Below are 26,410 nucleotides of genomic sequence, written 5' to 3' on the forward strand. Positions count from 1 at the left end.
AGCAGTTAAGGGCATCAGCTGCTTATCCAGAGGTCCTGAGTTCAGTTCCCAACAACCCCATGGTGACTCACAGCCATCTATAACAGGATCTGATCCCTTCTACTGTGTGATACCCTCTTCCATGATTCGGGCATTCATGCAAATAGAGCACTCATAAACATAAAATACACACATAAATATGTTCCAAAAGACTGTCAATAACTGTGCCACGCAGGTTGGCTTTCACAATTTGCATGAAAATGAGGGAACCTGTATCATAGATATTGTATGGAAAGATGCAGAGTAAAGATTGTTTTACACTCCATTAGGGCATGTTAAAAAAAAATACAGTAACTCTTATGTTAAGCTGGAATTTACCATGCAGTCCAAGACAGATACAAAATGTCTGATCTGAATTCTGACCCCCCCTAGCCCCACCTCCCCTACACCTCTACCTCACCCATCCCTGGTATCTGAAAATTGGGTGAAAGGCTCTCTAGATCTGGGGCAGGGTTGTCCAGAGGGTTCCTGTCTGTGCCCTTGCTCTCTTGCACCATCTTTTGGGGCGGCAGGAGGAGAGTCTTGTGACCATTTCTCTGGTCTCTCACATGACAACATGAGAGGTGACATGACATCACAAGCCATAGAAGGAGCCTGTGACACCTTCCATACAAGGTGTTTGGTACCCTGGAATTGCTACCTCAGAACTCACAAGAGATCTGCTGGTCTCTGCCTGTGGAGTGCTGGAATTAAAAGTGTGCGCCACATCCCGTGAGGTATTCCATTTTCCAGGCAAGTGACCTGGGTAATAGTTGCAACTGTAGCACTTTCCTATGTCTGTGGGACTCTCCTGGCTTCCTATAAACAGGAGCGCACCTGAAAACCCCTCGGTCTTAGAGTATACATTACACTGGCCAGCACAAGAGAAAACTTGGTTGGAAGGAAGTGGGGAGAATCCAAACATTTAGCCTCTGGGATACTCTAGCCAGCCCTTGCCTATTTGGTGCTCCAAAAGGTCTCTTGCTGTGGCTACTCTCTCCCCTTCCTGATCCACCCAAATCTGGGCTCTGCCGCCATCTTTCTCAGGTGTAAAGGGTTGATAAGAGGCCTGCTTCTCATTTGCATAAAACACCATGCCACAGCCTGGACTTCAAAGAATGAAATCTCTAACTGGGACCCCCCAGGAAGCCCACCAAATGTGGTATTTGGGAACACAAAGGTTTTCCTGGAGAAGGTGGGAGCTATCAGTGACCTTTAAGCACCCTTTCTTCTTGTTTTACTAGGTTGTTTTCGCATCTATTGTGTTTGGAGAAACAATCCTGGCCTCAAATCCTGGTGAATCATCCAGGAATCTGAGAGAGAAGGTCAGCTGTCATCAGTCAACAGTGAGGGAAGGGAAGAAACTCAAAATCATTTTCCACCCTTTCCCATTCCAGGAATTTGTCAACTCAGGCCCCTCGTTCTCACATAGCATCCGGAAGGTGGAACATTCAAGTTTTTGTTTGTTTGTTTGTTTGTTTTGTTGTTGTTGTTGTTTTTCAAGACAGGGTTTCTCTGTAGCTTTGGAGTCTGTCCTGGAACTAGCTCTTGTAGACCAGGCTGGTCTAGAACTCAGAGAGCTCCGCCTGCCTCTGCCTCCTGAGTGTTGGGATTAAAGGCGTGCGCCACTGCCCTGCACATTTAAGTTCTTAATGGTTTCTCAATGTCATCATTTCTACAGTTATTATTTTATCCATATACAGACTGTTGTGGAGGCAGAACAGGCGCCTCATGGGTTAAGCACACCTGCTGCACTTCCATAGAACCAGAGTTTGGTTCCCAACCTCCCCCAATTCCCAGGCCCTCACAGGTCAAGTGGCTTACAACCACCTGTAATTCCAATATCAGGGCATCTGAAGCCCTTTCTGAACTCTGCAGGTACCTTCAAATATATGGTCCACACATACACACATTTTTAATGTTAAAAAACAAAATATTTTTTTAAAACCTTGCCTTAATTCAACTCAGCATTTTCAGTTTAATTTGTAGCTCAAGACTTAGTGGTAGGCAACATACCAAAGGGACAAAAGCTTACCTAAATTATCCTTTTCAGTATGCTTATTAGCACATATATTTTGACATGTATCTTAGCAGTCCCAAACTATACCTGAATTCTTATGAGTGGGGTCCTTTCCCTTAAATAAATCCAGTAATTTAATTTTATATATATTTTATGTATGTATGTATGTATGTAACGAGACATGATCTTACCGTATAGTCCTGGGTAGAATTCACTATGTAGACCAGGCTACCCTGGAACTCACAAGAGATCTGCTTGTCTCTGCCTCTGGAGTGCTGGGACTAAAGGTGTATGTCATACCCCATGAGGTATTTTATGTGAGAGGCGAGTGATTTGGGTGGTAGCTGCAACCATAGCATTTTCTTGTGTTGATGTGACTCTCCTGGCTTGCTATAAATAGGCACACTTAAAGCCCCAGGGTGTTAGAGTGTACACCGACTACTGGGCAGTTCTGAATTGGTGGCCAACAGGGCCGATACTAAGCTTTCATCTCTGCACTATTTTAAGAAAGAATCGTATTTGTCAGGTTACGTTGTCCCAATGGACAGGAGAGCTGTCCCTTCAGCGGTCACTAACAATGAGGGCGGCCCAGCGGTTTCACCAGTGCGCTTTCCCCCAGTTAGCTATAGTTTCTGGGTTCTCCTAGCAGCTGGGTTGCTGTGGATTCCTACAAAAAAAAGTAAGAAAGGGAATTGGGGAAAGAGAGAACTGTGTCCTTGCTTAAGATGGCTTGCTTTTTCAGGCATCTGCAGAGGGAAGAGACCGTTAATATGCAGTGAGCACATAGGGTGGGATGCGTGTTCTGGAAATGTTATTGCTTTCAGCGAGACAGGCAGGTAGTTTTCTATTTCAACTATAGATAATATATAGTACTCGCTCTCCTGCCGAGACACAACCAGCATCTATTGTTTAAAAATGTTTTCTAAGAATTTGAGTTGCTCTTTTCCTTTTTGAATCTGTCTGCCAAATGGCAAGAACCTATTTATTTGTTTATTTATTTCTGTAAGACCCAGAAAGACACATGAAAGAATCGAGATTTTCTTAGGGGAATTTAGCGCGGTTATTTTAATAATTCATACACACATATATTCCCGTGTGCATAGTTTCCCCGCCCCCGCTTCACTGATGTGAAATCAGTAGTTACAACAACGGAAAGCCACTTCCCCGTTGGGTGAAATTCCAATAGGTTTTTCGCTGCAGAGGCCAAATGCCAGGAGCCTTATGCCCTGTCCCTTGGGGCCACCAGCTCAGTTACTGCCCATTGCCTCTCCAAGCGCTCTCACCTTCTGTAAAAGTAAAAGTTGTAATTACCCGGGTCTGAGTTTGCAAGCACAGGTCTTGAGTCCTGGAAGGTTCTCCACGACAATAACCAGGAAGTTCCTGAAGCCACGCTTGATTTGCTCTCGGCTCCACACCTTGCCATGCCCTTAGGATTTTTACTTCAGACTTCCATTTGAGGGACAAGCTACTCAAGCAATCCGTCGAATGTCGAGTGCGAAATTTCTCCACGAAACGTCTTTCGAGTCCATCTTTCGTGGTCTAGGCGGAGGGAGATGCGACAGGACTTCCCACACCGTAGTGTGGCAGGACCTGGGCAAGTGGATAAATAAATTACTAGCCGAATTTGGACCAGCTGTCTGGCCGGCTCGGCGTCTTTGTCCGTTCTGCCTTGCTCCGGGCCCGCGCGCTCCTGCATCTGGCCGGCAGGTGGCGCGGTTGGTTCACGTAGAGCTTCTGTCCCCGCGGTTTGCAAGGTTCCTCCACCTCCTGGCATCACTTTTGGGCTGAGACCCAGACTTGCAGGAGGAAAACCCGGCCCGGAAGGGAGCCAAAGGAGGGGCGGCTTGAGGGGAGCAAGGGAGGCGCGCCTTTTGGAATCCCAACCCTCAAAACGCCTGGGGACCAGCCACCCAGTTGCATCCGGGGCTCGTCACCAGGTAGCTCGCTGAGCTGCTGTCTCCGGTTGGCGCTCAAGTGGCTTCTCCCGTGGACTGAGCATCTGAGGACCGACCGCGGTCGGAGGGTGCCTGCGTCCCTAAGAGGTTGACGGTTGGCACCCAGGACAACCCGGGGTTGTGGGGCAAGTTTCTGCGTGAAGGGCCTTTCCCCTTAGTCTCCTGGGAGACTGTCCCCATTGCACCGGGAGACGTCGGAGCTCAGCCGTGGTGACTGCTCAGGCAGCTTGCGACCCTCCTCAGTCTGCCCGTCTGTGCAGCAGGTGTCCGCACTCTTACACCCTTCCCGTCTACACCTAGGTGTCCCAGAATGGCTAGACCTGGTTCCAGGGACTCTCCTGGAAACTGCACAGTGGGTTACTGGGCCGTCGCGGGGTGATTTTAGTCTGCATAGTCCGGTTCTGGGCTTGGTCTATGTGAACACCCGAATCCGGACAGGAGGCACTTTCCGACGACAGAAAGACTGGGGACAGTGGCTGCGCCTTGCTGCTGGAGAAACACTGGAGACGACTAGGCTTCTTTGGCTGGGTAACTAAGAAAGAAACGAGTAAATGGGCTACGAAAGACCCCCTACCCCAAAGCGTTTCCCAGGGAGGAGCACCGTAAAGACACAAAACCGGGGATTGAGGCAGAGGGTAACTGTGGCGGCGTGCGACAGAGAGCGCCCGAACTGAGCTGGGGCGGGCGGGACGGCGACCCGACGACCTCAGCAAGAGACAAGAGCCGAGGTGCAGGTCAACTTCAGACTTATTTCATCTCAACGGGAGGCTTTTCAACCCCTCACACCGCCTAACTAGTGGGGGAAGGCTACCAACATTTTCTGGCCTTCCCCACCGTCAGCTCAGTCTCTCGAAGTTCCCTCTGTCGTCCAGGGGCTCGAGCCCCGAGGCGTCGGAGGACAAGGCCCACGGACTCCCACCAGGGCAGAGACCCTCCGCTGCTGCGGTTCCAGCCTCCGGAGACCTTGCGCCCTGCGGAGGCTGGAGGGGGCGGGACCCGGGGCGGGCTCTGCGCGGTGGGGGCGGGGCCGAGGCGCCTTCTTTGCACTACCATTGGTCGCCGGCTCCGGACTGGCGGGCGTACGTCACAGCCCGGGCCCACCCTCTTGGCAATGTCTTCAGACTGCTGCACTCCTAACTTAAGCATTTATTCCACTGGGATAGAAGCGGCAGGAGCAGCGTTGGCATCGGCGAACCATGGCTGGGATTTTCTATTTCGTCCTCTTTTCGTTTCTCTTTGGGATTTCCGACGCTGTCACCGGTTCTAGGGTATACCCCGCGAATGAAGGTAAGAGCCCGGCATCCTTTCTGAGGTCGGGCACCCGGAGCGGGTGATTAGCTGATGAATGGTCTTCGGGAGCTCTGAGCCAGTTAGCATGGGGGGCTTGGGGGGGGGGGGGAGAAGAGCGCGGCGTGAGCCTTGCGTCCCCACTCCGGAGAAAGGTGTAGGTCAGAGGGGATCTCGAAGGGGAAACGGAGGACGGTCAGGCAACCTGAACTGAGTGGGTGACTGATGTAAGCTGCCGCTCTACCCAAGTTTGTAGCGAAAGGCCAAAGTTTATCTGCATTCGCCTGCAGGGCCGGCTCCAGGACCCCCGAGGGGATACACGGGGCTAACACCAGGATTTGAAAACAAAACAAAACAAAAAAAACCCGAGTGCGGCGAGTCCTCCCTATCAGCAGCCCAGGCTTGGAGGGGAAACGCAGTTGTGGAGCGCAGTGAAGGCTTAGCGCTCCCGGTCTCTTGTCCAAGCCTTGCGAGCCCGGGATTCTGCAAAGTTTTCCCAGCGCTGCGCTTCCCGGGACCCGGCTGCCTGGTCTCTGCAGCGCAGTGGTGGTGGCGCCGCTTGTCGGGCGCCGGTGACCTGATTTCCAGCACTGGGCCTCAGACACCTTTTTCTCCACCGGGCCGCTCACCCTGGATGTTGCAATCTCAGGCCTACCTCTCCCCTACCCCTGATCCTTAGATCATCCTGTAAATCTAGGGGACCAGCCAGCGAGTTAAACACGGCCCACTTTAAGCTTCTCTCTCTGGAATGGTGCACTGGACAAGTCTAGAAAGGACATGCACGACCGACGGGACCCTTTTGGGTGCTGTTTTCTGTTTGTCTATTGGGGAGTGCTGGAGGGATTGTTAGTCTCTTTTTCTGTCCGAGGTGAGAGAGAGGTAGTGACCATTAGTTTCTGATGGGCACAGAGGGAGGAGAGGACTCTCTCTGTCTCTGTCTGTCTGTCTCTCTCCTCTCTCTCTCTCTCTCTCTCTCTCTCTCTCTCTCTCTCTCTCTCTCTCTCTCTCGTGTGTGTGTGTGTGTGTGTGTGTGTGCAAATGTGTACCTGGCGCGGATGCCTGCATAGACCTGGACGTTTTGTGCCGGGTACCGCGAGTGCACCAGTGTGTGAACGTGGGCTCCGGCCTATGTTCGTGCCCAAATCTGTGTACATTAGCTGTACGTCCGCCTCATCGATTCTTCCCACTCCCTACAAACATCTATCCATCTATCCATCCACCCATCTATCCATCCTCCGTCTCCCCAGGCATCTGTCCATCTTTCTATTCCTGTGCAATCCACTATCATTTTTTCTGTTCCGAAGGAGGGAGCCAAAAACCAACTTAGGCTTGGCTACTAGTCAGAGGGTACCCGGAGCTCTCCCGGCGGAGGCTTGGAGACTGTCATACACCTGCCCACAGACACTGCTTGGGCGGAGGAGGGGGCGGTGGGGGTAGGAGGGTCATCTTTCCCGTCTCCATCCCCCTCCTTGGTTTGTGGCTTCGCATTAGCAACTCGGCAGCGGCCGCTCAGTCCCTGGGGCTTTTCATCTGAGCGGAACCGCGTTCGTTCCTCGTGTTCTTCTGGCCACTTACTTCACACACTTGTTAAGTGTCCCCTGACACTCTAGCCTCAGACGGAAGGATAGTTAGGGTTAGGGTTCATTTTCCCTTTATCCCCCCCCCCCTTTGTTTTTCCTTTGGGAAGCAAGACTGGCCACCCTAGACAAAACGTGCTAGATGGAACCGTAGGCTATGTTGAAAAGAAGTAGAGGAGAGCTGCACCCCCTTGCCCCTCCTTCCCTTAAAAATTAATTCATTTTGTTGCTTTTTATTCCCGTCACGTTTTCTTTTCTCCCTTTTACCCTCCCTTTCTACTCCCTCCCTTTTTTTGTAAATTGGGTCTTATTGTTCCCTTTGTGTCCCTAATCCACCTTACATAAATCCAAGTGGATATAGCGGCCTTTTCTCTAGGGATCGGGAACAGAGGAGGGAGCACAACTCCAGCCCGGAGCGACCCGGGAAAGGCTCTACATGTTAAAATAATTAATAGACACCAGGAATACAGGACCTTTCGGAGAGCTAGGGCGAAGGAGCTGGTTCGAACTTCCTAGATTTGAGGGGTAAAATGAGGGGAGGTGGGCAGAATTCCACGTCCTAGGGGTGAGACTGAGAGTTGGGGTACTGGGCCGCAAGGACATAGGCCTCTCATTCCCACCCCTCCCCCAGCCTGAGGAGCCAGCCTCCCTGATCAAATTAATAACCCAAGGGTCCCTTTTAGACGGGCCTTTCGACCCCAGGCCTGAAGAGCTTGGTGGGAAAGGCAACGTGGATAGGTCTTGAATTCATTGCCTCTTTTTCAATGTCGTCGGCACCCAGAGCCTTATCCCACCCCGAGAAGGGTATCACAGCTCTGGAGGCGTCTTCTCCCTTCCCCCTAGCTTGGAGGCCCGCTTTTAGGTGTAGCGCAAGCATACTAAATCCATTAGGCAGAACTCCATACCTAAAATTCAAACCAGCCATTTCCTGGGGGCGGAGGGCTCCTCTCGATTGTCCTCCAAAGGACCTAGGAAAAAAGAGGACATTTCCACACGTTTGCATTTGAACCCCACCCGCCCGGCATTCCCTCTTTCTGGAACTTTGATATTTAAAAAAGCAGCGGATGCTATATCTAGGGCCTATTGAGTTGATGGGGGAGGGGGATTGGGAGAGAGTGGGGAGGAGAGCCTTTTCCATGACCCTTTGGGTCCTCTGATAGCATTCACTTGTGGGTCTGTCACCACCGCTGGTGAGTTATGTGGTCATCTGAGGCTTGCAAAAACAAATACATCTAGCAGATAGCAGACAAAGATGTATGCAGAACCTGCTCTCTGGTGTTGCTGTCCTACATTGATAGATTTATTTTGTTTGAATTGTGCTTGAGATGCCCTATTCATCCTTTCTAGAAAAAAAAATGAATCAGTCGGGTCCTGGGATGGAATTTTAAATGCTAAGCAAGTTAAATAAATAAGAACCTGCAGATTTGAAGAGAGGAGAAGACCACTGAGGAGTGATTATTTACATAAGTGAGACCGAGTTTGAGTTTTGATCAGCTTGGATATGTGCACCCTCAACACATATGGAAACGCTCAGGCAAATGGTTTTTGTATTATTGGCTTTTTTTGCAATTGGAAATTAATCTATTTTCCTTTGTGTTTTTTTATGCTTTTTTTTTCTTACAGTTACCTTATTGGATTCCAGATCTGTTCAGGGAGAGCTTGGGTGGATAGCAAGCCCTCTGGAAGGAGGGGTAAGTTCTGAGGCCCTCTCTGGTCAAGAGGGGGAAAAGGAGTGATTAGCCACTTTCTGAGAGGCTAATGGCTTGATTCTGGGTGATTGTGGTGAGGGGGTCAGATTTCCGCTGTGGCCTATGAAGTGAATTACGCTTTGTTGGAGAAATCCAATACTCCCTTCGGATAGCTCTGTCATGGAAGAGCTAGAAACCAAAAGGGCAGAAAGGGGCTTCAAAATTAGGAGATTGGTGGAGGTATAGCCTTCGATGCCTATTTAAAACTGAAATACCAACAAGAAATACGATCTGGGGACCAAATTAGAATTTATGCCTATTACTCTGGTGGTCATGGAGTCCTGGCGGGGTTAATTTTAGAGCAATTGTTCCGCTTCCAGATGAAGAGGGAGAGTAAGAAAGACAGCAGAAAGAAAACATCTCCAATTCAACCCACCCAAGCAGTGGGGAGGCTGGTTTCCTTACCTTATGGTCATAACCTTAAGTCCGCTGCTGGTTGAGGAAGCTTGAGCCAGAGGCCTTGTAAATCCAAGAGGCCTTCCAGGCTTTTGGGCATTAAATCGGAAAAGCTTAAGCATTTGGAATCTGGCTCACTGCAACCCGGAGATTCTTGATTATAAAATACAAGAGTGCATTCCTCCTTTTAGTTCGGGAGGGTGCAGAACTCCTTGTGACCATCTCCAGAATAAGATTTACTGGCTTCAGCAGCCACATCCTCCCATCCCCCTGAGTAGCAAATGAATCCGTTATGGGAACAAGTCTGACTGGGGCCAAACTGAAATAGCTTTACATCCTTTAGAACTTAAGCAAGCCACCCGGCCCTGACGTGCATGATAGTTTATGAGTCAATTGATCAAAAACAACGAGAAGCAAAGATTAGAAGTCTTTGCAAGGCATACGTTTTGATCCCAGCCAGGACCCGAGAGTTGAATAAAGAACTGGCAAACAAAGAACCAAGAGGATTCATAGATACTATCAAACAATATGTATTTCAAAACTAAGAGTGGGCAATTAAATGGTCATTCATAGGAAAAGCAGAATCAAAGCAGGCCCTATACATAAAATGGAGACAACTTGCTTTCCCGTTTTTCTTTCTGAATTTGACTGTCTGCTGTAGACTTAGTCTTTGATGAAAAATTCCATTCTGTCTCCCAAACTATGAAAAAAAAAATCTAGGAGAGAAAGTGATTGGCAGGCCTCTGGTAGTGTAGACAGGCTATAGTCAGTGCTGATTGCAGGCAATGGCCCTCATCCTCTGAATGGGAAGAAAGGTATAACTTTATCTTGCTGGGATTCAGACTCAGTGTTACTCCTAGACTCTGCGCTGGTCATTGGTCAGGGGAAGTTTTCCTGGGCTTCCCCTGGAGTTTCACAGCCTGGATTCTAGTGTGTATGGCAACTGCTTGCCAACAAAACCGAGGATGAACAAGGGTCTGTGTTTGCTAAAATGTGTAAGGAGCCTCTTTTCTCTTTCTCCCTGCCCCAAGCGTGGAGAGAGATCACAGCTAAGGTCTTTTGGAGCCTAACTGGTCTCACTAAATACACACTTGGCCTATATAAAACCAAGGAGTGATACATTTGAAAGTCTAGTCTATGTTCTGTCTGCTTTCTAGGAAACTTTCATTGCAATTTAGTATGCAGACATCTTGTTTCTCCGCGTCCTCTGTAGGATTTCTGAAAGAGTACTTGCTCACGTATTTTAGACTCTGACTTCTTTTAGATGTTTTGAAGTTTGTTTTTTTTTTTTAAAAAAAAAATGCACAACCCAGAACTTTCTGTGGACTTGAGTAGGTAGCTTTTTCTCCATTATTATGAGCTGAATAACATTTCAGCTGTTATCATAAGAGGTCAGACATGAAATTTTGCTAACGTACATCAAAATTAGCCATTCTGCAGGAACAAGAGAGGGAAATTGTGAGGAAGAAAGGCAAAATGTCTTGTGTTTTCTTTCATGTGCAGAATATAGGTTTAGCTACCTGTAGACATGTGTATATGTTTGTGACATGAAAGCATATTGGGCAAAAAGAAAGATCAGCCAAGAGCAAAGAGAGGGGCACCAGGAGTTGAAAAGGAGCAAGGGATAGTGATACATATGTATATGCATGTCAGAATAAAACCCTTTATTTTATACACTAACTAAAAACTTAACTTACAAGTCATCCGAAGACATGGCTGCCATTGAGAAAACTGTCGAAGTTTTAAGTCCAATTGAATAGTTTTGTCGTTTAGAATGAAAGTAAAGTCTGGGTATCCATTAATGGATGTCTTGGGAAAGTCCTTCCAAGCTGAGGGTAAAAACATGGCGTTCCCTTGCTTGCTCAGGACTCTCCTTGTCCACAGAGTGTTTTCCCATCTCTGTTGGAAACAGGAGTGTTGTCTAATAATGGCATTTACTTGCAACATATTATTTTAAAAACAAAAGAAACCCGACTTCCCAGTACCACCATCACCTCTCAAAGTAACAGGGATGGAGTCAGAGATGCCTCCCTGTCCCAGAGGAGGAACAGGTGACAGGTGAGGGCTGGCTCCGACTGGCAGCCGGGCTCTCCTTTCTTTCTGATTGCTCCCATTTAAAGGGGTGTGCTGAGCTGCTGATGCTGGTGATTACGAAACAGGCAACTAAGAGAGGATTCAGGTCTGCCATGGGGCAGGGATCAGTGTCTTCCAGAGAGGATTCAGGTCTGCTATGGGGCAGGGATCAGTGTCTTCCAATACTGCAGTTCAGGATAGACATTCCCCTGACCTGAATTACCCTCTGGGGGCTCTAAAGAGACCATTGCTTTCATTTATATTAATAAACAGGCTTTTCCAGTTTATCTTTGTTATGAGATGAGGAACTTACTGAGTAGGTGTTTTTGCTGGAGAATCTAATTTTTAGATTTACATGAATTTCCCTCAAATAAGTAAATGCTTGCTTATAGATTAAAAATTAATTGCCACAGAGTACTTAGGTCTTCAGTTCCAACTTTTACAGTGGGAATAGAGGAATCGGATCCATAATTTTGTGCATTATGGCCCTTCATGAAGCAGCATTTCCGTCCGCTAATAATTTTCAGTGCAAGGTGGGAACCTGTTGAAAGAACAGTTAAGATTCTGTGGATCTCCTCAGACTGAGTGAACGTGCTGTTGCAAAATACAAAGTTTTCAAAACTCTCTTTTCCCCTCTAACTATATTCCTGTTAGGTACTTAAGCTGACTTATGCCAGATCTAGATCAATCCTGCATTTTAAATGTTAATGAAGAATTGTAGACTGTCTAGCAGTCGAGAAGGAGCCAGGGGTCAGGTGTGACCCAAACTGTCTTTCCCATTTTAGGATTAGCTTTTAAAACTGCAGGAGGGGCGAGATTATCACTCTACTCAAAATGAATCTTTCTGGATGGCAACTGGCCACCAGTAAGATCCATGTGTTAGGAAGCAGAGGGCAAAGCAAACAGCCTGGTCCCCCTTTAAATTTTTTTTCTTGTTTGGGCCTTCAGTCATAAATATCTCTTACTATTTTAATTTTGCCTGACTGTGACTAACTGGAAGTGAAGCCCTCGTTCATTCATTCTTGCTTCCTTGTGTGTCTCTGTTTTAAAAATAAGGACATGTACACACACATTGTAACTCAATGCCGGCTCTCAATAGTTTTCTATTTCTGTGATAGTGTGTCTCTGAGAGTCAGCCAGGAAACATACTGTCTCCTAAGGCTGCTGAAACAAGGTAGGATATTCTTTTTTTCCTTTAAAGACTAGGCATGATGAGAGAGAGAGAGAGAGAGAGAGAGAGAGAGAGAGAGAGAGAGAGAGAGAGAGAACCATTTTTTTTTTTTTAAAAAAAAGTGTTAGAAAGCAAAGTTCTGACAGGAACACGGCTAATTAACTGCAGTCTTCCTTTGGCAAGCTCAAGGCTGCCTGCCCTTAATTTGCAGGTTTCTGTTTAGTGGTTGAAACAAATACACATGCCGGTTTGTTTCATTCAGGAGTAAATGTGAGCCGTTGCCACCTGAAGTCGTAGCTCTTGTAATAGGTGACTTTGAGGTTGCTGGACCACCACGAGAACTGCTGAGAACACACAAGCGCTATGTCTACTCTTGCCTTTTGATTTTAGGTGGAAAAGGGAAACCGTGTGTGGGGATGGGGGGAGGTTGCAGCAAGGTGGAGGGATTTTTCCCGCAAGAAAATAGCAAGAGAGCCCGTAATAGCCCATAAGATCCTTTTTTCTGGGGGGGGGGGGTACTGTTACATCGTCATTTTCTTCATGATTGGAAGGAGAGCTGTGATAGACTGGATGAGCCGTTGTCTGATGAAACTTTCTCACTGATACGTTTTCTTTGGATCTTTGCAGTGGGAAGAAGTGAGCATTATGGATGAGAAAAACACGCCCATCCGAACCTACCAGGTGTGCAATGTGATGGAAGCCAGCCAGAATAACTGGCTGCGAACTGATTGGATCACCCGAGAAGGGGCGCAGAGGGTGTACATTGAGATTAAGTTCACTCTGAGGGACTGCAACAGTCTTCCGGGCGTCATGGGGACTTGCAAGGAGACGTTTAACCTGTACTACTACGAGTCAGACAACGACAAGGAGCGCTTCATCCGAGAGAGCCAGTTTGGCAAGATTGATACCATCGCAGCTGATGAGAGCTTCACGCAGGTGGACATTGGTGACCGAATCATGAAGCTCAACACTGAGATCCGGGATGTAGGGCCACTGAGCAAGAAGGGCTTTTACCTGGCCTTTCAGGATGTGGGGGCTTGCATTGCCCTGGTCTCTGTCCGTGTGTTCTACAAGAAGTGTCCACTGACTGTTCGAAACCTAGCGCAGTTTCCTGATACCATCACGGGGGCTGATACCTCCTCCCTGGTGGAAGTTCGAGGCTCCTGTGTCAACAACTCCGAAGAGAAGGATGTGCCAAAAATGTACTGCGGGGCAGATGGCGAATGGCTGGTACCCATTGGCAACTGTCTGTGCAATGCTGGGCATGAGGAGCAGAATGGTGAATGCCAAGGTAAGAACAGCCATACTGTACTTTTCATTAGGGCTTAGCGCACGTAATTAAATCAGAGATGAGACTGAATGGAGTAAAGCCAGTAATTAGCAGCCCCCGTGGGATGTGCTGGGACAGAGGGATCTAATGAATCAGTGCTGCAGCTCCAGGTGGCAAGGCTAAGACATTTCTAATACTGAGAAAACAGAGGATGCTGCTGTAGTCAGCAGAAGGCCAGGCACATTTTGCTAACAGGCCCTTAGATCCCAGCCGGCTTGAGGCCCCTTCTGAAATGTAAATGAATGAGCTGAAGAACCGGGCTTGACTGAGCCTTGCTTAAAGAGGGCAGACACACTTTTGAGCCTTAGTTTGCTGACTTGGTTGGTAAAAGTGATAGAGTGTGTACTAGCAGGAAGGAGTTAAACGGGAGAGGGACATTGACTCACCCTGTGCCCTCCCACTGGCTACTATAGATAGAGAGTCCTTTCATTCCTTCCTGCCCCATGGACCCTTGGAGAAGTCCAACAAGTGAAGAAGGAGATGCTTCAAGTGCCTCTGTTCCACCTAACACCCCTTGAAGGGTTCCTAAGCAAAATTAATCTTGACAAAAGACCTCTTCATTTCTTTGAGGAGATCATAATACAGTTAGAAAGAGTCTCTTTATTTGATCTGTGGTCAGGGGCAATAAGAGTAAATTGCAATCCGTTCTGGTTATTGGGCTTTTGAAAAAGGATATTTTTATTGCGATTAATTTTTATCATATCACTAAGGTGATTTTTTTTTTTTTAAACCTGTCTCACCGAAGTTCAGAGTCTGCGTTCCGTTCTTGACTTCCTCTGTCTGTCAGAGCAGTCTGGCTTCCCAGCGACTTTGCAGTGGAGTTGAGGATGAGAAGAGCCCACATTTACAGGGCTTTCTTATACCGTGTGTGGATTAAGGTGTCAAAACAAGCCAGTCATCCCAAGTCTTCTGTTTTGCTTGGCACCAACTGTTAATGGTCATCCACAGTCTGCTGCTGCCCTCTCTGTCAGGGCCATTGCTACACGGTGGGCAGTGTCACTGTGTCTCCGGGTTGCAGCTATAGGACAGATCAGAGGAGCCTTTTCTACCAGTCACAGCGTCAGGTTCATCTGACTTGGTGATTAAAGAGCCCGAAGTAAATGACTGCCAAACAATTTGTCTGGCATCTCAAGCATCCTAATGACAGGGTGGGATCAAGTGTAAGGCATTCCACTTGCCAGATCAGGAGTCTGTGGTCGTCACCTCCAGAAAAGTACATTGCTGGCCATTCCGGTGTCCTCGGGTTATATGCGTCCCCTTTCTGGGGTTTTTATACTTTCCCCCAGGGGCCTTCACTGCTTTGCCATAGTTTTATTTCTAGGAGTGGCTGTCCATGGATGTCAGTAAAACAAGATAAAGATGGGTTAGCTTATTTTTCGAGCTAAAGCGTTGACTTGAAATTTTGCAAATTAAGAGTGGAAAGTTTTCTGAAAAGATGAGCCTCATGCTGTTTGGTTTGCTTTGGACTTGGGAACTACGTGGTAAGCTGACTGAGTAGAAACTCTGAAGGGTATCCTGGTACCATTTGCATGAGGAAAGAAGTGTGTGCTGTATTCCAGGGGAACGAACGACAGCCATAGCGGACAGCCAATGCACAGGACAGTGATACAGTATGGCTTTCTAGAAAAGATGCTTCTGCCCTTTTGAGTTTGGTAAAATAGGACTTTGCATCTTGCAGAGGTCCGTGTGTGTGGTTGTTACTGTATTCTCCCTCTATCCCCTGCTAGCGTGTTCCCTCTGCTAGTCTTTTCTCATCTCTGTGTGCCTGAAGCTATTGACCTTCAGTTGTCATAGATTCTGATAGCTCATACATTGCTCTGCCTGCTACGCCTTGACACCTTCACGGTCCAAATTGGGGGGGGGGGGAGAGAAAAAAAGATGGGATAAAGAGAATGGAAAGGCAATTGAACGTTTTCGTGGTTTGTTTTATGGAACTGGTGGCTTCGTCACGTGATTCCTCGAAGGGGAGGAGCTAGACTTTGGTCCTGTCCTTCTCTGTGCAAACTGTACAAAGGCAGTTTTAAATTTAATGAAAAGGGGTGGTTGTTTGTTTGTTTGTTTGTTTTGGAGTGTGGGTGTGTGGGTGTGTTGTGACAAAGCCAGAGAAGGACTTACTGTCACCACCCCCATCTATTGAGACGTCTTGAGGAACTGGAAGCCAAGGCCAGCCAATCCTAGATATCCTCCTGTCTCCACCCACCGCAGGGCTTGGTTAACAGGCCTGTGTTGCTGCACCTGGCTTTCCTGTGTGAATCCTGAGGATTTCTCAATAGCTCCTGTTTTGGGTCACTTGAGAACTGGGTCTCAGACAAATCAGAGGCTGGCTTCAGATTTACTATGTAACCAAGAATGGCATTGAACTCAGATCATCTTGCCTCCACTTCCCAAATGTTTAGACTTTTGTGCGTGTAGCACCACCCAGCAGCTGAGTTATTTTTGAGAACGTGTTTTCATACAAGCCGGGGAGAGGGGCTGTGTGTGTTAAATTTGATTTTTATGTTTGTTTTGTTTTTTTTGTTTCCACTAAGTGGGTAACTCCCAAGGAGATTCTTCAAGCACAAAACTCTGTTTCTTTGTTTGTTTGTTTTGTTTCTGACAAGCAAGAGTCTCTGGTAAATTTAGGAACTTAGGAAAAGCTTGAACAAGGGATTTCTTAAATTCCAAACTTGAGTGCGAACTCTAAAGAATGGCTGTAAAAACTCCCAGGAGAAAGTTGACCTTACTAAACCCACCGCACACAAGATAGGGCAGGGAGCACCTCAGTGTGATGGTTGGCCATGCGACCTTGGGCGCATTTCCTAAACCCTCCAAATCTTGTTCATCTGCAGGACGGGGTGGGAGTGGTAGGGGCTATGGTGAGCTCACCAGCTTGCCAAAGGGTTGCATGCATGCAGTAAGAGGCACCTTGCAGACCACAAACACTACATTGGTCTTCCTGTTTAATGTCTTTATCACTTGCTCTTCCCAAGGTCAGAGCTTTTGACTTGGCTTGGAAGAATTAAAGATCTGTCTCTTGGCCACTGTCTGCAGTCAAAGCTAAGGATGGAAGGCTCCTTATCTCCTCAATTACACTCCCTTTTCACAGCTTATATTGACAATCTTCTGTGAAGAGTGTCCCTCACCTCTTCCCCCCACTCCCTCCCCCCATCTCTATAGCAAAGAACTTTTCTCTGAATGAAAGACCAGTGGTTTGGGGGTGGAACAAGAAGGGAAATGTAAAGAGAGCTTAAGGAGATGCATAAAGGAGACTGAGGCAGCTCTTCACTGCTGTGGCAGCAGGGTTCTCCTCATTGTCTTTTCAATGAGTCCACTGTAGCAGGACAAATAGGAGGACAGGTGAAAGGTCACCTACTTCCTCATCCATCTTCCTTGAGGTCTGAGAGGTCAGAGCGAAGATTGATTAAGATTTTAAATGTTTGACAAAGGCTCCTTGGGTGAAAATGGCCAGGGTGGGTGGGGGCCTGGGGTGGACTGTTGTCTTGAGTGTAACCCTGGTCATCCTCTAGAGTCCCCAAGGGACCTTGGTGACAGTGCTACACTTCCTCTTGCGGTTCTTAGAGCCAGCAGTCTATGCTGACGTGAGAGGATGCAGCCTGCCTGGAAGATGTCAAGAGTCCTGCTAGCTTTAGGCTGGCCAGTGCAGCTCTGAACCACACTAGCACATTCTAAAGCGATTTGGTTTGGTTTCACTAGGACAATGAAGAGTGTCAGCCTCAAGGAGACTGACTGTGACCCAATCAACCCAGGCTGAGGGATTCGATGTATAGGATAACGAAAGTCGCCCAGTTGGTTTCCCAGGGTTAGAACTGCAAAGAAAAATCAAAATATAATGTGGTCTCTGTTTCAGTGTCTGAGTGTATACATGTATACACGTACCTGATGGTTAGGGTGCAGTTCCCATTCGCTCAGACAACTGAGCAGAGTAAAAGACTTAAAATGTTTTCAGAATCTTAATTTAAAGCTGAAAATGAAAAGAGGGACCCAGATTTTCTCTTCAGGGGGTGCTAATAAACAGTGTTTTCAAAAAGTACGTGTAAAAAGAATCCTTGGTAAAAACGAAAGATTCTTTTAAAGGCAACGAGTCATAGCAGTGATAATTAAGTCAGGAAGGAATTAGGCAGAAATCAACAATACCTTTGTTTTACCGGTCTGGGACTATATATAGCTCAGGATAGAGCAATTGCGCAGGGCACAGGAGACCCTGGGTTTCAACCCTAGCGATAAAAGCAAACCAACACGCTAACAAACCAGTATGCAAACCAATGTGAAAACCAACCATAAACTGAAGGATTGTCTGAGAACTATACTAAATCATATCACACCTCTGTTCGTGTCAGCCTAAGGTCTTTGAAGACACCGTCCCTGTCAAACTCTTTCACGAATGATAGAGAAAGGACATGGTGGCTATGAAATTGAAATACTACAGATTTATCCTCTGCAAAGGAGAGCTATATCAAAAAAGAAAGATGACTGTGTTTGTCTGATATGTGATGGGACTGTCACAGAAAGAAGCGGCGGGGGGGGGGGGGGACACAGAAGGGTTTCAAATAGAGCTCAGAGAGCCGCCCCTCCGTACCCTTTCATTTTTGAAATTTTTCTTTTTACCTTTGAATCGTGTGTGTAAGAATCAATTGCCTGACTCTCGGAGCTGCTTTTATCTGCAGCTCTGAAGCATGTCTGATCACTCGCAGACCTAATTCTTTATCTCAGAGGAGCAAGGTTTAATTATTGTCCCTTCGATACTCTTTAAAAAAATGTGTGTGTGTGTGTGTGTGTGTCCCCGCTTCTTTGTGTGACCAGGCTTCTTTTGTGAGCAGGCGGTTGTGTGCTGCTCTCTATTTTGGGTTCAGCAAAGCGTCACCTGGGAATTATCGCAGTCAGGGATTTTTGAACTACGTTATTTGAGATTTGATGACTTATTTTATTCTAACTGAGCTTCCTTCTGCCTCTCAAAGGTGAATTAAGACGTCATTATTTTTATTAATACTTGAGCTGTGAGGGAAAGGGATGATTAAGTGGTTCTGGGGTTGCCAGTGTGCAGAGCAAAGGTGGCCCCGGTGACAACTCTCCGCTCTCACATCCCTGAACCTCGCCACTTACTTTTTTCTCTCTTTTGCTTTTAGCTGATGAATTTAATGTGAGCAAAGAATTGCACGCCTGTCAGAAAAGTTCCCAGTGCAGGGTCGGGGAAAGTAAAACCGAGAAGGCTTTCACCCTCCACACACACAGAGGCACTTAGGTCTCAGACTCACTCCAGCTCTGTGGGTTACCGTCTTCACTCTCTGGCAGGCCCCTTTATTTGTGCATTGAACAAATAGCAGCATCCCTTCCACTGTCCTCTTGTTTATTATAAAATGTGACAATCAGCTGGGTGTGGTGGCGCGGGCCTTTAATCCCAGCACCCTGAGTTCAAGATCAGCCTATTCTAGCCAGGGCTACACAGAGAAGCCCTGTCTTGAAAAAGCAGAAAAACAAAAAAACAAAAACCAAAAAACAGAAACAAACCAAAAAGAAAAAGTGACTATCATAAATATTATTTCATGTTAGGAATGTAACTTTCTTCCATTATGTTAAATAAGATATTCATACTACAGTCTAGAGTCTCAGATACTACTTTGTGAGACAAGGTGGCTAACCCTAGCTGGCTTGGGACTCTATGTAGACCAGGCTAGCCCCAAACTCATAAAAATCTGTGTGCCTCTTGCCTCCTGAGTACTGGTTCTAAGTATGTGCGCCACCATGCCATGCTAATATTCTTAGGCTGACACTTTAACTTGTAAGTTATTCTTGCAGGTTTCATTTACAAACAGTTGTGAACTGGGTTTTATTAGTTTTCTGGTTTCCACTTGAACAGGGAAACTGAGAAAACCTCCTTGAGGGATCGTAAGTGGATGATGGGGCTCAGTCTATCCAAGCCACTGCCATGGTGACGACCAATGGCATACAGGACGTCTCATTAAATGTTCATTGACCGGATGAATAAGTAAACAAATGAGTAAGGAATTCTGGCCCATGTCATATTCAATAATTTATCTGGGGGAATTACATTTCATGGAGTCATCACCATATGCCAAAATCTTGCCATGTGAATTAATGCATCAGTAAGTTCCTAGTATATGTGTTATTATCTCAGTAACACCCTCTTTCTTTTCTAAAAATGAGACACATTTTCCATTTGCTTACAGTTGAGGCTATCTTTGATGCCACCCACGGCCTTAACCGCCGTACTAACCACTCTGCACCATTTGCCCCCCACCCCCCGCCATTATTTTCACACAAGTCTATCCATTGCCCAAGTGGTTGTCATCAGCCTTAATTGGGTTGATTTGGTGCTCAGCACAAAGGGCCTCCATCACAGATACTCTGCATACCTAGAGGCTCATCATAATTAAATACAGGCACGCAAAGATGGGTGGAGCGCTGGTCTAAGACTTTGGAAGCTTCATGAATTCCCTGTGCTAGGCCGTCCTGGATGAGGTTGATCTTCAGCACCTCCTGTAAGGCAGTGTCAATATCTACCACACATTCAGTGCCTTCCCCAGCCGTGCAGAGGGTGACGGATGACCCTGAGCCACCACCTCTGTGAGGCTCTGCAGTGGCGTGGGGGAAAGTTAGGTCTTAACTCTTTATTATTAATATCTCACGAGAACATTGCACGCAGCTCATGAAGTTAATGGACCAATCATAATAAAGTAATTCAGAACTACTTCTAGAGTTGGAGAGTTGGGTAGAATTTTTCATTTTTGCCACTTAACCAGAGATGTGATAAATTCAACTTCTCTACCCTCAAGGTCGCATGTGTAAATTAGTGATTCTCAACCATATGCCACTTAGTATGATACATACATGGGAGCATTATGTATGTAGGGCTTAGCACCAATCATTGCATGGAAATGCTTTTTAAAAATACATTGTGGTTTTTATTCATGTGTGTGTGTGTGTGTGTGTGTGTGTGTGTGTGTGTGCATATGCATGCACTATGTGTACGGGTGCCCAAGGAAGCCAGAAGAGTGCTTGACTCTCTTAGAGGTAGAGTTACAGGTGGCCATGAACTGTTCAACATGGGTGCAGGGAACCTGAACTCATGTTCCCTGAAAGAACAAGAAGTGCTCTTAACTACTAATGTCTCCAATGTGTGGAAACCTTTACTTTTATTTTTCTGGTGCCAGGGTTGATATGGTGACAGTATGCTGCGCTTGGCCAGCTTCTGGCCAACAATAGCATGCCTGTAGGTCTCAACATAGAGATTTGTTTGTTTGTTTGTTTTTGAAAGGTTAGTGGCTACTTGTTCAGGAAAGGCATAGATCTTAGAGGCTACTATTACTGTGATAAGACACCATGCCCAAAGCAACTTGGGGAAGAAAGCGTTCATCGTTGAAAAAAGTCAGGGCAGGAATGCAAGCAGGGCAAAAACTTGGATGCAGAGGCCATGGAGGATGCTGCTTACTGGCTTGCTCCCATGGTTTGCTCAGCCTGTTTTCTTATAGAGCCCACGACCACCAGTCCAGGGATGATACCACCCACAATGAATGGGCTGGGACCTCTCCCATTGATCACTAATTAAGAAAATTCCTTACAGCCAGATCTTAGGGAGTTATTCTCAGCTGAGGCTCCCTCCTCTCTGATGACTCTAGCTGGGTCAAGTTTACGTAAAATTAGACAGCAAGTAGAGCAGTAAAAGTTTTACTTTTTAATATTTAATGTATATGAATTGTTTTGTATGTATATGTATGTGCACCATGAGAATACTTGGTGCCTGAGGAGGCACCTAACTTCAGTTAGGCAGTTGTGAGTCGTGTGTTTTGGTGCTAGGAATCGAATTTGGATCCTCTGGAAGAAAATTGCTGTTCTTACCCCCGAGCCACCTCTCTGGCTCCAAGACACGTCTTACCTCCATCGATCACACCCTCTGTTTTTCAAAATCACTGCCTCAGAACAGTGATTTTGAAATGTGATCCAGATGGACTCCTCTGTGAGACCCTTTCATGTGGTCTGCAAGGTCAAAACTTTGATTCTAGGATATTGTTTGCCCTGCCACCCACCCTCTCAGAAATGCTGTGGAGTTTTCCAGAAGCTGTCTGACATCATAATCTCATTGAATTAGTTACAGAGCCAAATATAAAAACCCAGGTGTCCAGTACTAAGCCAGGCCTTTAAGGAGATGCAGAAGAGAACAACAGATTAGAACATGTATGCCCTTTCTCAGTAATCTTTTTCTTTGAGACACACAGATTTCCCTGGTTTGGTTTTGTTTTCGTTACAACATGTATGCTGTTTGTGTTAACCTGAAATGGGCTTATTGCTTTTTTTTTTTTTTTTTTTTTTTTTTACTTCTGAGACAGGGGCTCAGTATGCAGCCTTGGCTGTCCTTGAACTCACAAAGCAAGCCTTGAATTTATGAGCCTTCTTCCCTTGCCTTTCGAGGGCTGAGATTAGATGCACCTACCACCAAGTGCCGCTTGTTATTTTTCAATGACCAAAATTATAACAAGAGACTGGGACTTTGAGAAGGTACTTGCTGCTGGGCCTGATGCCCTAAGTTCAATTCCCAGGACACAGGGGCTGGAAGGAGAGAACTGGCTCTCCCAGAATTGTCCTCCGACCCCCACAAGGCATGGCCACCCCTGCGTCCATATAAATAAGCAAATTTAATCGAAAACACGCTTCCCAAATTTCTGTTGTAGAAACCGGACAGCTGTAACTCATCAGTTGAAGTGTCTTGGCATCCTTGATAGCTTTGGAGAGAGAGGATTTCAAGGCCAAGAAGTTGGAGAAGCAGTGCCAGAGTTCATCAGTCTTTTATGGTTTGGGCAGTCAGAACTCCTGGAGGGCCCTTCTGTCGCCTGGTGGGCCACTGAGGCACATTACTAGTTAAAATGGAGTTGGGAAGGTCTGGGGGAGAGAATCTTTTCCATAATCTGCGAGATTGTGATAGTTTGGGAGAGTAGCGGTTCAGTCAACCTTGTATTTGCTTCTGCAACATCAGACGGCAATTTGTAGCCGTTGGTTTCCTAAAGACTGGTTGTCTGTGACCAATAATAGGGCTCAGTGTTCTCCTTAGGCTGACTGGGCAGGAATATGCCTGAAGAAGCCCCAGAGAGCCTGGATCTTTCCCCCTCGGACTTTCACGCCCCTCTAGGCTTGTCCTTTTGACAGCAGGTCCCTCTGAACTGGCTGGGAAAGGAAGGCAGGTGAGGTCATTTGGTTCTGTGGTCTGGAGGGTAATTAATAGGCCCATAACTAAACGGACATCCTATGAATATTCAGGTTCTATTTTGCCTTCCTGGGAAACAGGCATGTTGGAATGGCTTTCAACTCCCCTCAGAGACACCCAGCTTTTTCGGGGTGAAAGCGGGTTGTCAGCTGTCTGCCGGCCCTTGCCTTTCCAGGCTGCACATTACCCCATTTGCATATTCTGTACGTGCCTTCATGCAAAACAGCACACCCATTTCCCCCTTCCACAAAGGCAGCTAGGGCTTCCCTTTGGAAACGGCAGCCAGAATCCCCGTCTGTTTATGCAGAGCCCAATGAGTTCGACACCATGCAAATTAATTCGGCTTCCATTTGATTTGAATGCTTCCAGAGCTTGGGGGTTGGAGGCCAGAGTGGACTGTTTGCGCTGGGCACTTTTTGTAGAAAACCCTTCCCCCAGCCCCCAGTGTGACTGGTTGTCACTCTCCAGCCCCCCCTGCCACATGCCAAACAACCCAAGCCCCCGCTGCTCATTTCATTTTGACCTCTGGAAAAGGACCCCCGGCTCTGGTGACTTCTTACACTTGTGACAGCTCCCGTTGGAATCTTGCTGTTCTTTCTGAGGTGGGAGGAGATGGCGTTATTCAGATTATTCGAGGAATGTTTAGAAGGGTTCCTACAAAGCGCTTCAAAACTCTCGGAAGGGAAAGATAAAACTTCTTGACAAGAGTTGTCAGGTCTCAGGAAGTTCCAAAAATAAGTTTTGGGTCACTCACCGCTGGGCTCATTCAGCAAACAGATATTGAAAGTGTCTCAGGGACAGAAGGCGCAGGGTTCTTTCATCTGTACTTTGCCTTTCTTTTTAATTTTTTTTTTGAGACAGGGTTTCTCATTGTAACAGCCCTGGCTGTCCTGGAACTCACTGTGTAAACCAGGCTGGTCTGGAACTCACAGAGATCCACCTGCCTCTGCTTCCCAAGTGCTGGAATTAAAGGCGTGCACCACCACCTCCAGGCTGCAGTTGGCATTTATATATCGATGAGCGAACACACCAGTCCTCATGTCTAGAGACAATTTGACTCCCTTATTTCCCTGATGCTATTCTTCTGCAGAAGTATAATCATGGTGCTGTATATTCTATGCACTCTCGGTTGAACGGTGCCTTTGCATTTCACTCCCCTCCTTATTTACCCCAAATTTTCCAAGGGGCCCAAGTTTTACCTTATTCCTTGCTAAAACAGGAACAACCACCTGCTTGTTTTACCCTATAATCATCACACATGATTATAAACTAGAAGAGGATTTTTCATGAAGTGATTTCTGAAGTTCAATGAGTCTTGAGTTCAGTTCATTTCACAGGACTGGAAACCAGGCCCAGACAGATTTGGTAGCCTCATTAAAGTGGAGGCAAGGTCAGAAAATAAGATCTGAATACTGGAAAGAGCTTTGGGCGGGGATGCTCCTCCGTGGTCTGACAGAGTTGGATAATGCGGGGCAAAGTCCATTTGGGGTGGATTATTAAAATGAAAGCCCAGCAATGTGCTGTGCACTTGGTGTGCTCTCCTGTGTCAGGACTGGCTGAGAAAGTTCAGCTTCTGGTCTGGCAAGCATGGATTGCAACAGGCCGTCCTTTCTCAAAGGTGATCCTCCTAACCTCTCCATAATAAGTTACAGAGCTCAAATTGTCCATGATCCTTAAAATACCATTTGATGCCAGTTGATTGATAACGATCATTTCCCGCGCAAGTGCAGATATTTCCCACACCAGTACAAAGCCATGGTACAGTTTCCTAATTACCCTGATAATCCTGTTTGCTTGTATTTTTTAAACTATGAAGTGCTGGGTAATTATTCAATTCTTAATAGAAGGCAAATGGCAGTGTAAACAATAATTAGGATGTTAGACAGACTAATGCGCTTCAAAGCAAATTGGATTTTTTTTCCATAGTGTTCAGCATGAAGTCCCATAAAGCTAACAATTTAGAATCCAGACAAAATAGGTTCTGTTCTGTTCATATTTTATGGTGGTATCTCTTCATGGCTTGTTTCTGTGAATAGCAGTTTGCCCCAATGAGGCTGGCTGTGCCCAGGCCGATCTCACAATTGCTTCCCTGCTGTTTGACATTTGGCTACTTTTGCCCAGGGCTCCAGCTTGGGCTTTTGTCTGCCTGGGATCCAAGGGTCAGAGGTTAACAGAATACTGATTTTCTCCCATAATACCATGGCAGGTAAATATGGCCCAGCCTCATGATTCGGGAAGTCCCGGCCAGCTAGGAATGCTTTTCTCTGAAGCCTTTGTCCCTCAGAGCGTTTGTGATTTAAGATGCCCAGTTTCCCACTGTTGCTTCCTTAGCAGACCCCTCTGTTCTCCCTTAATTCCCATTCACAGCAAAACCCTTGAAGAATTTAACTTTTACAACTTTAATAATGCACTACTACTTTATAGTCTTTAGACAGTTATGTGTTGTGGTCTTTTCTGTACTGGGATTCAATAGTCATGTGTTTAACCAAAGCAGGAGACAAATATTTTAATAATGTGTTAATTTTCCAATCTTTTTTTTTTTTTTTTGTCTAGCCTTCTCAATGTGTGACCACTTACAGGTGCAGTTAACATAAACAATTGGTTTTATTTTGCTTCCTGTCTCCCTCCTCTAGGGAGATAGTCAACGGTTTATCATTATCAGTGCTACTAATGTTTTACATCACCATAATCTTATCCACCCCAATTTTTCTCCCCAAGATGAATGAAATTTACTGTTACATCCTCTTTGGCTCTGCTGCATAGGAGTCTTGATAAGTTTAAAATGTTTCAAACTTTCGACTTTTTGTTATTGTTGTTGTTACTATCTTTTCTTTTTCTTTCTTCCCCTCCCCCCCTTCTAAGAAGTTGCCTTTTCTGTTTGGCCAACCTCTTGCACACTGCACTGTGAACTTGAGACTTGGATTCATTTGTTTTCAGTTTGAGTGTTTGAAAAAGACATCCCCAGTTTGAAAAACAGTTTCCTTTTGAAGTGTCCATCCTGGCAGTGACTGAAGCAGCCTCGGGCAAATTAGCATGTTAAAAGAATGGATCAATGTTGGCTCAGGCTCCTCCACCCTTCTTGCTCCCTTCCAAGGGAGAAGAGTTTTGGAGAACCCTAGGAGGCCCTTGACAGATGTGCCAAGAGGACCATCGATAGCCAAGTGGGGGGTGGGGGTGGGGGGGGAGCATTGACAGCTTGATCTAGTGCCCAGCCCACGTTCCGCTGGCCATTTGAAAATGAATGCAAGAGGAATTGACAGCTTCAGAAAGCTCTTGCAGTTTATGTAATTACAGAGAGGATAAGAAGGAAAGTGTTGGGAGAGAGACCAGATCAATAGCTGGCACTCACCTTCATCACTCCGTTTTGTTACGTTTAGTCTGGGCTTTGTGCAGAATATTTTACAGGTTGGTTTTCCTTAAGGGGTGTGTGTAAGCCTGTGCATTAAAAATGTAGATAGCCCAGCCAGCAGCCCCTGGGATTGGAGAGCAGGCTGGAAGTTACTTTTAACAGAACAGTCCTTTTAAAATCTGGAGGTGCTGATTAACTATTGGGAGGAATTGAGAGCACATTGCTCTGTGTTCTTTTGCAAGCTGCCAGCAAAGAAGTCAGGTTCTAAAATC

The 26,410-nt window shown here is 46.4% G+C and overlaps 1 protein-coding gene across 1 annotated transcript in view; it reads left to right on the forward strand.

Moving 5' to 3' along the window:
- Nucleotides 1-5,175: 5,175 nt before the first annotated feature.
- Nucleotides 5,176-26,410, forward strand: part of Epha4 (EPH receptor A4) — a 141,133-nt gene continuing 119,898 nt past the window's right edge. Inside the window, exons 1-3 of the mRNA XM_038339013.1 lie at nt 5,176-5,280; nt 8,481-8,548; nt 12,873-13,536. Coding sequence (XP_038194941.1) covers nt 5,190-5,280; nt 8,481-8,548; nt 12,873-13,536 — 823 coding nt within the window. The 5' untranslated portion in view covers nt 5,176-5,189. The remainder of the gene's footprint in view (nt 5,281-8,480; nt 8,549-12,872; nt 13,537-26,410) is intronic.

Source organism: Arvicola amphibius, chromosome 8 (assembly GCF_903992535.2).
Source record: "Arvicola amphibius chromosome 8, mArvAmp1.2, whole genome shotgun sequence".
Lineage (NCBI taxonomy): Eukaryota > Metazoa > Chordata > Mammalia > Rodentia > Cricetidae > Arvicola > Arvicola amphibius.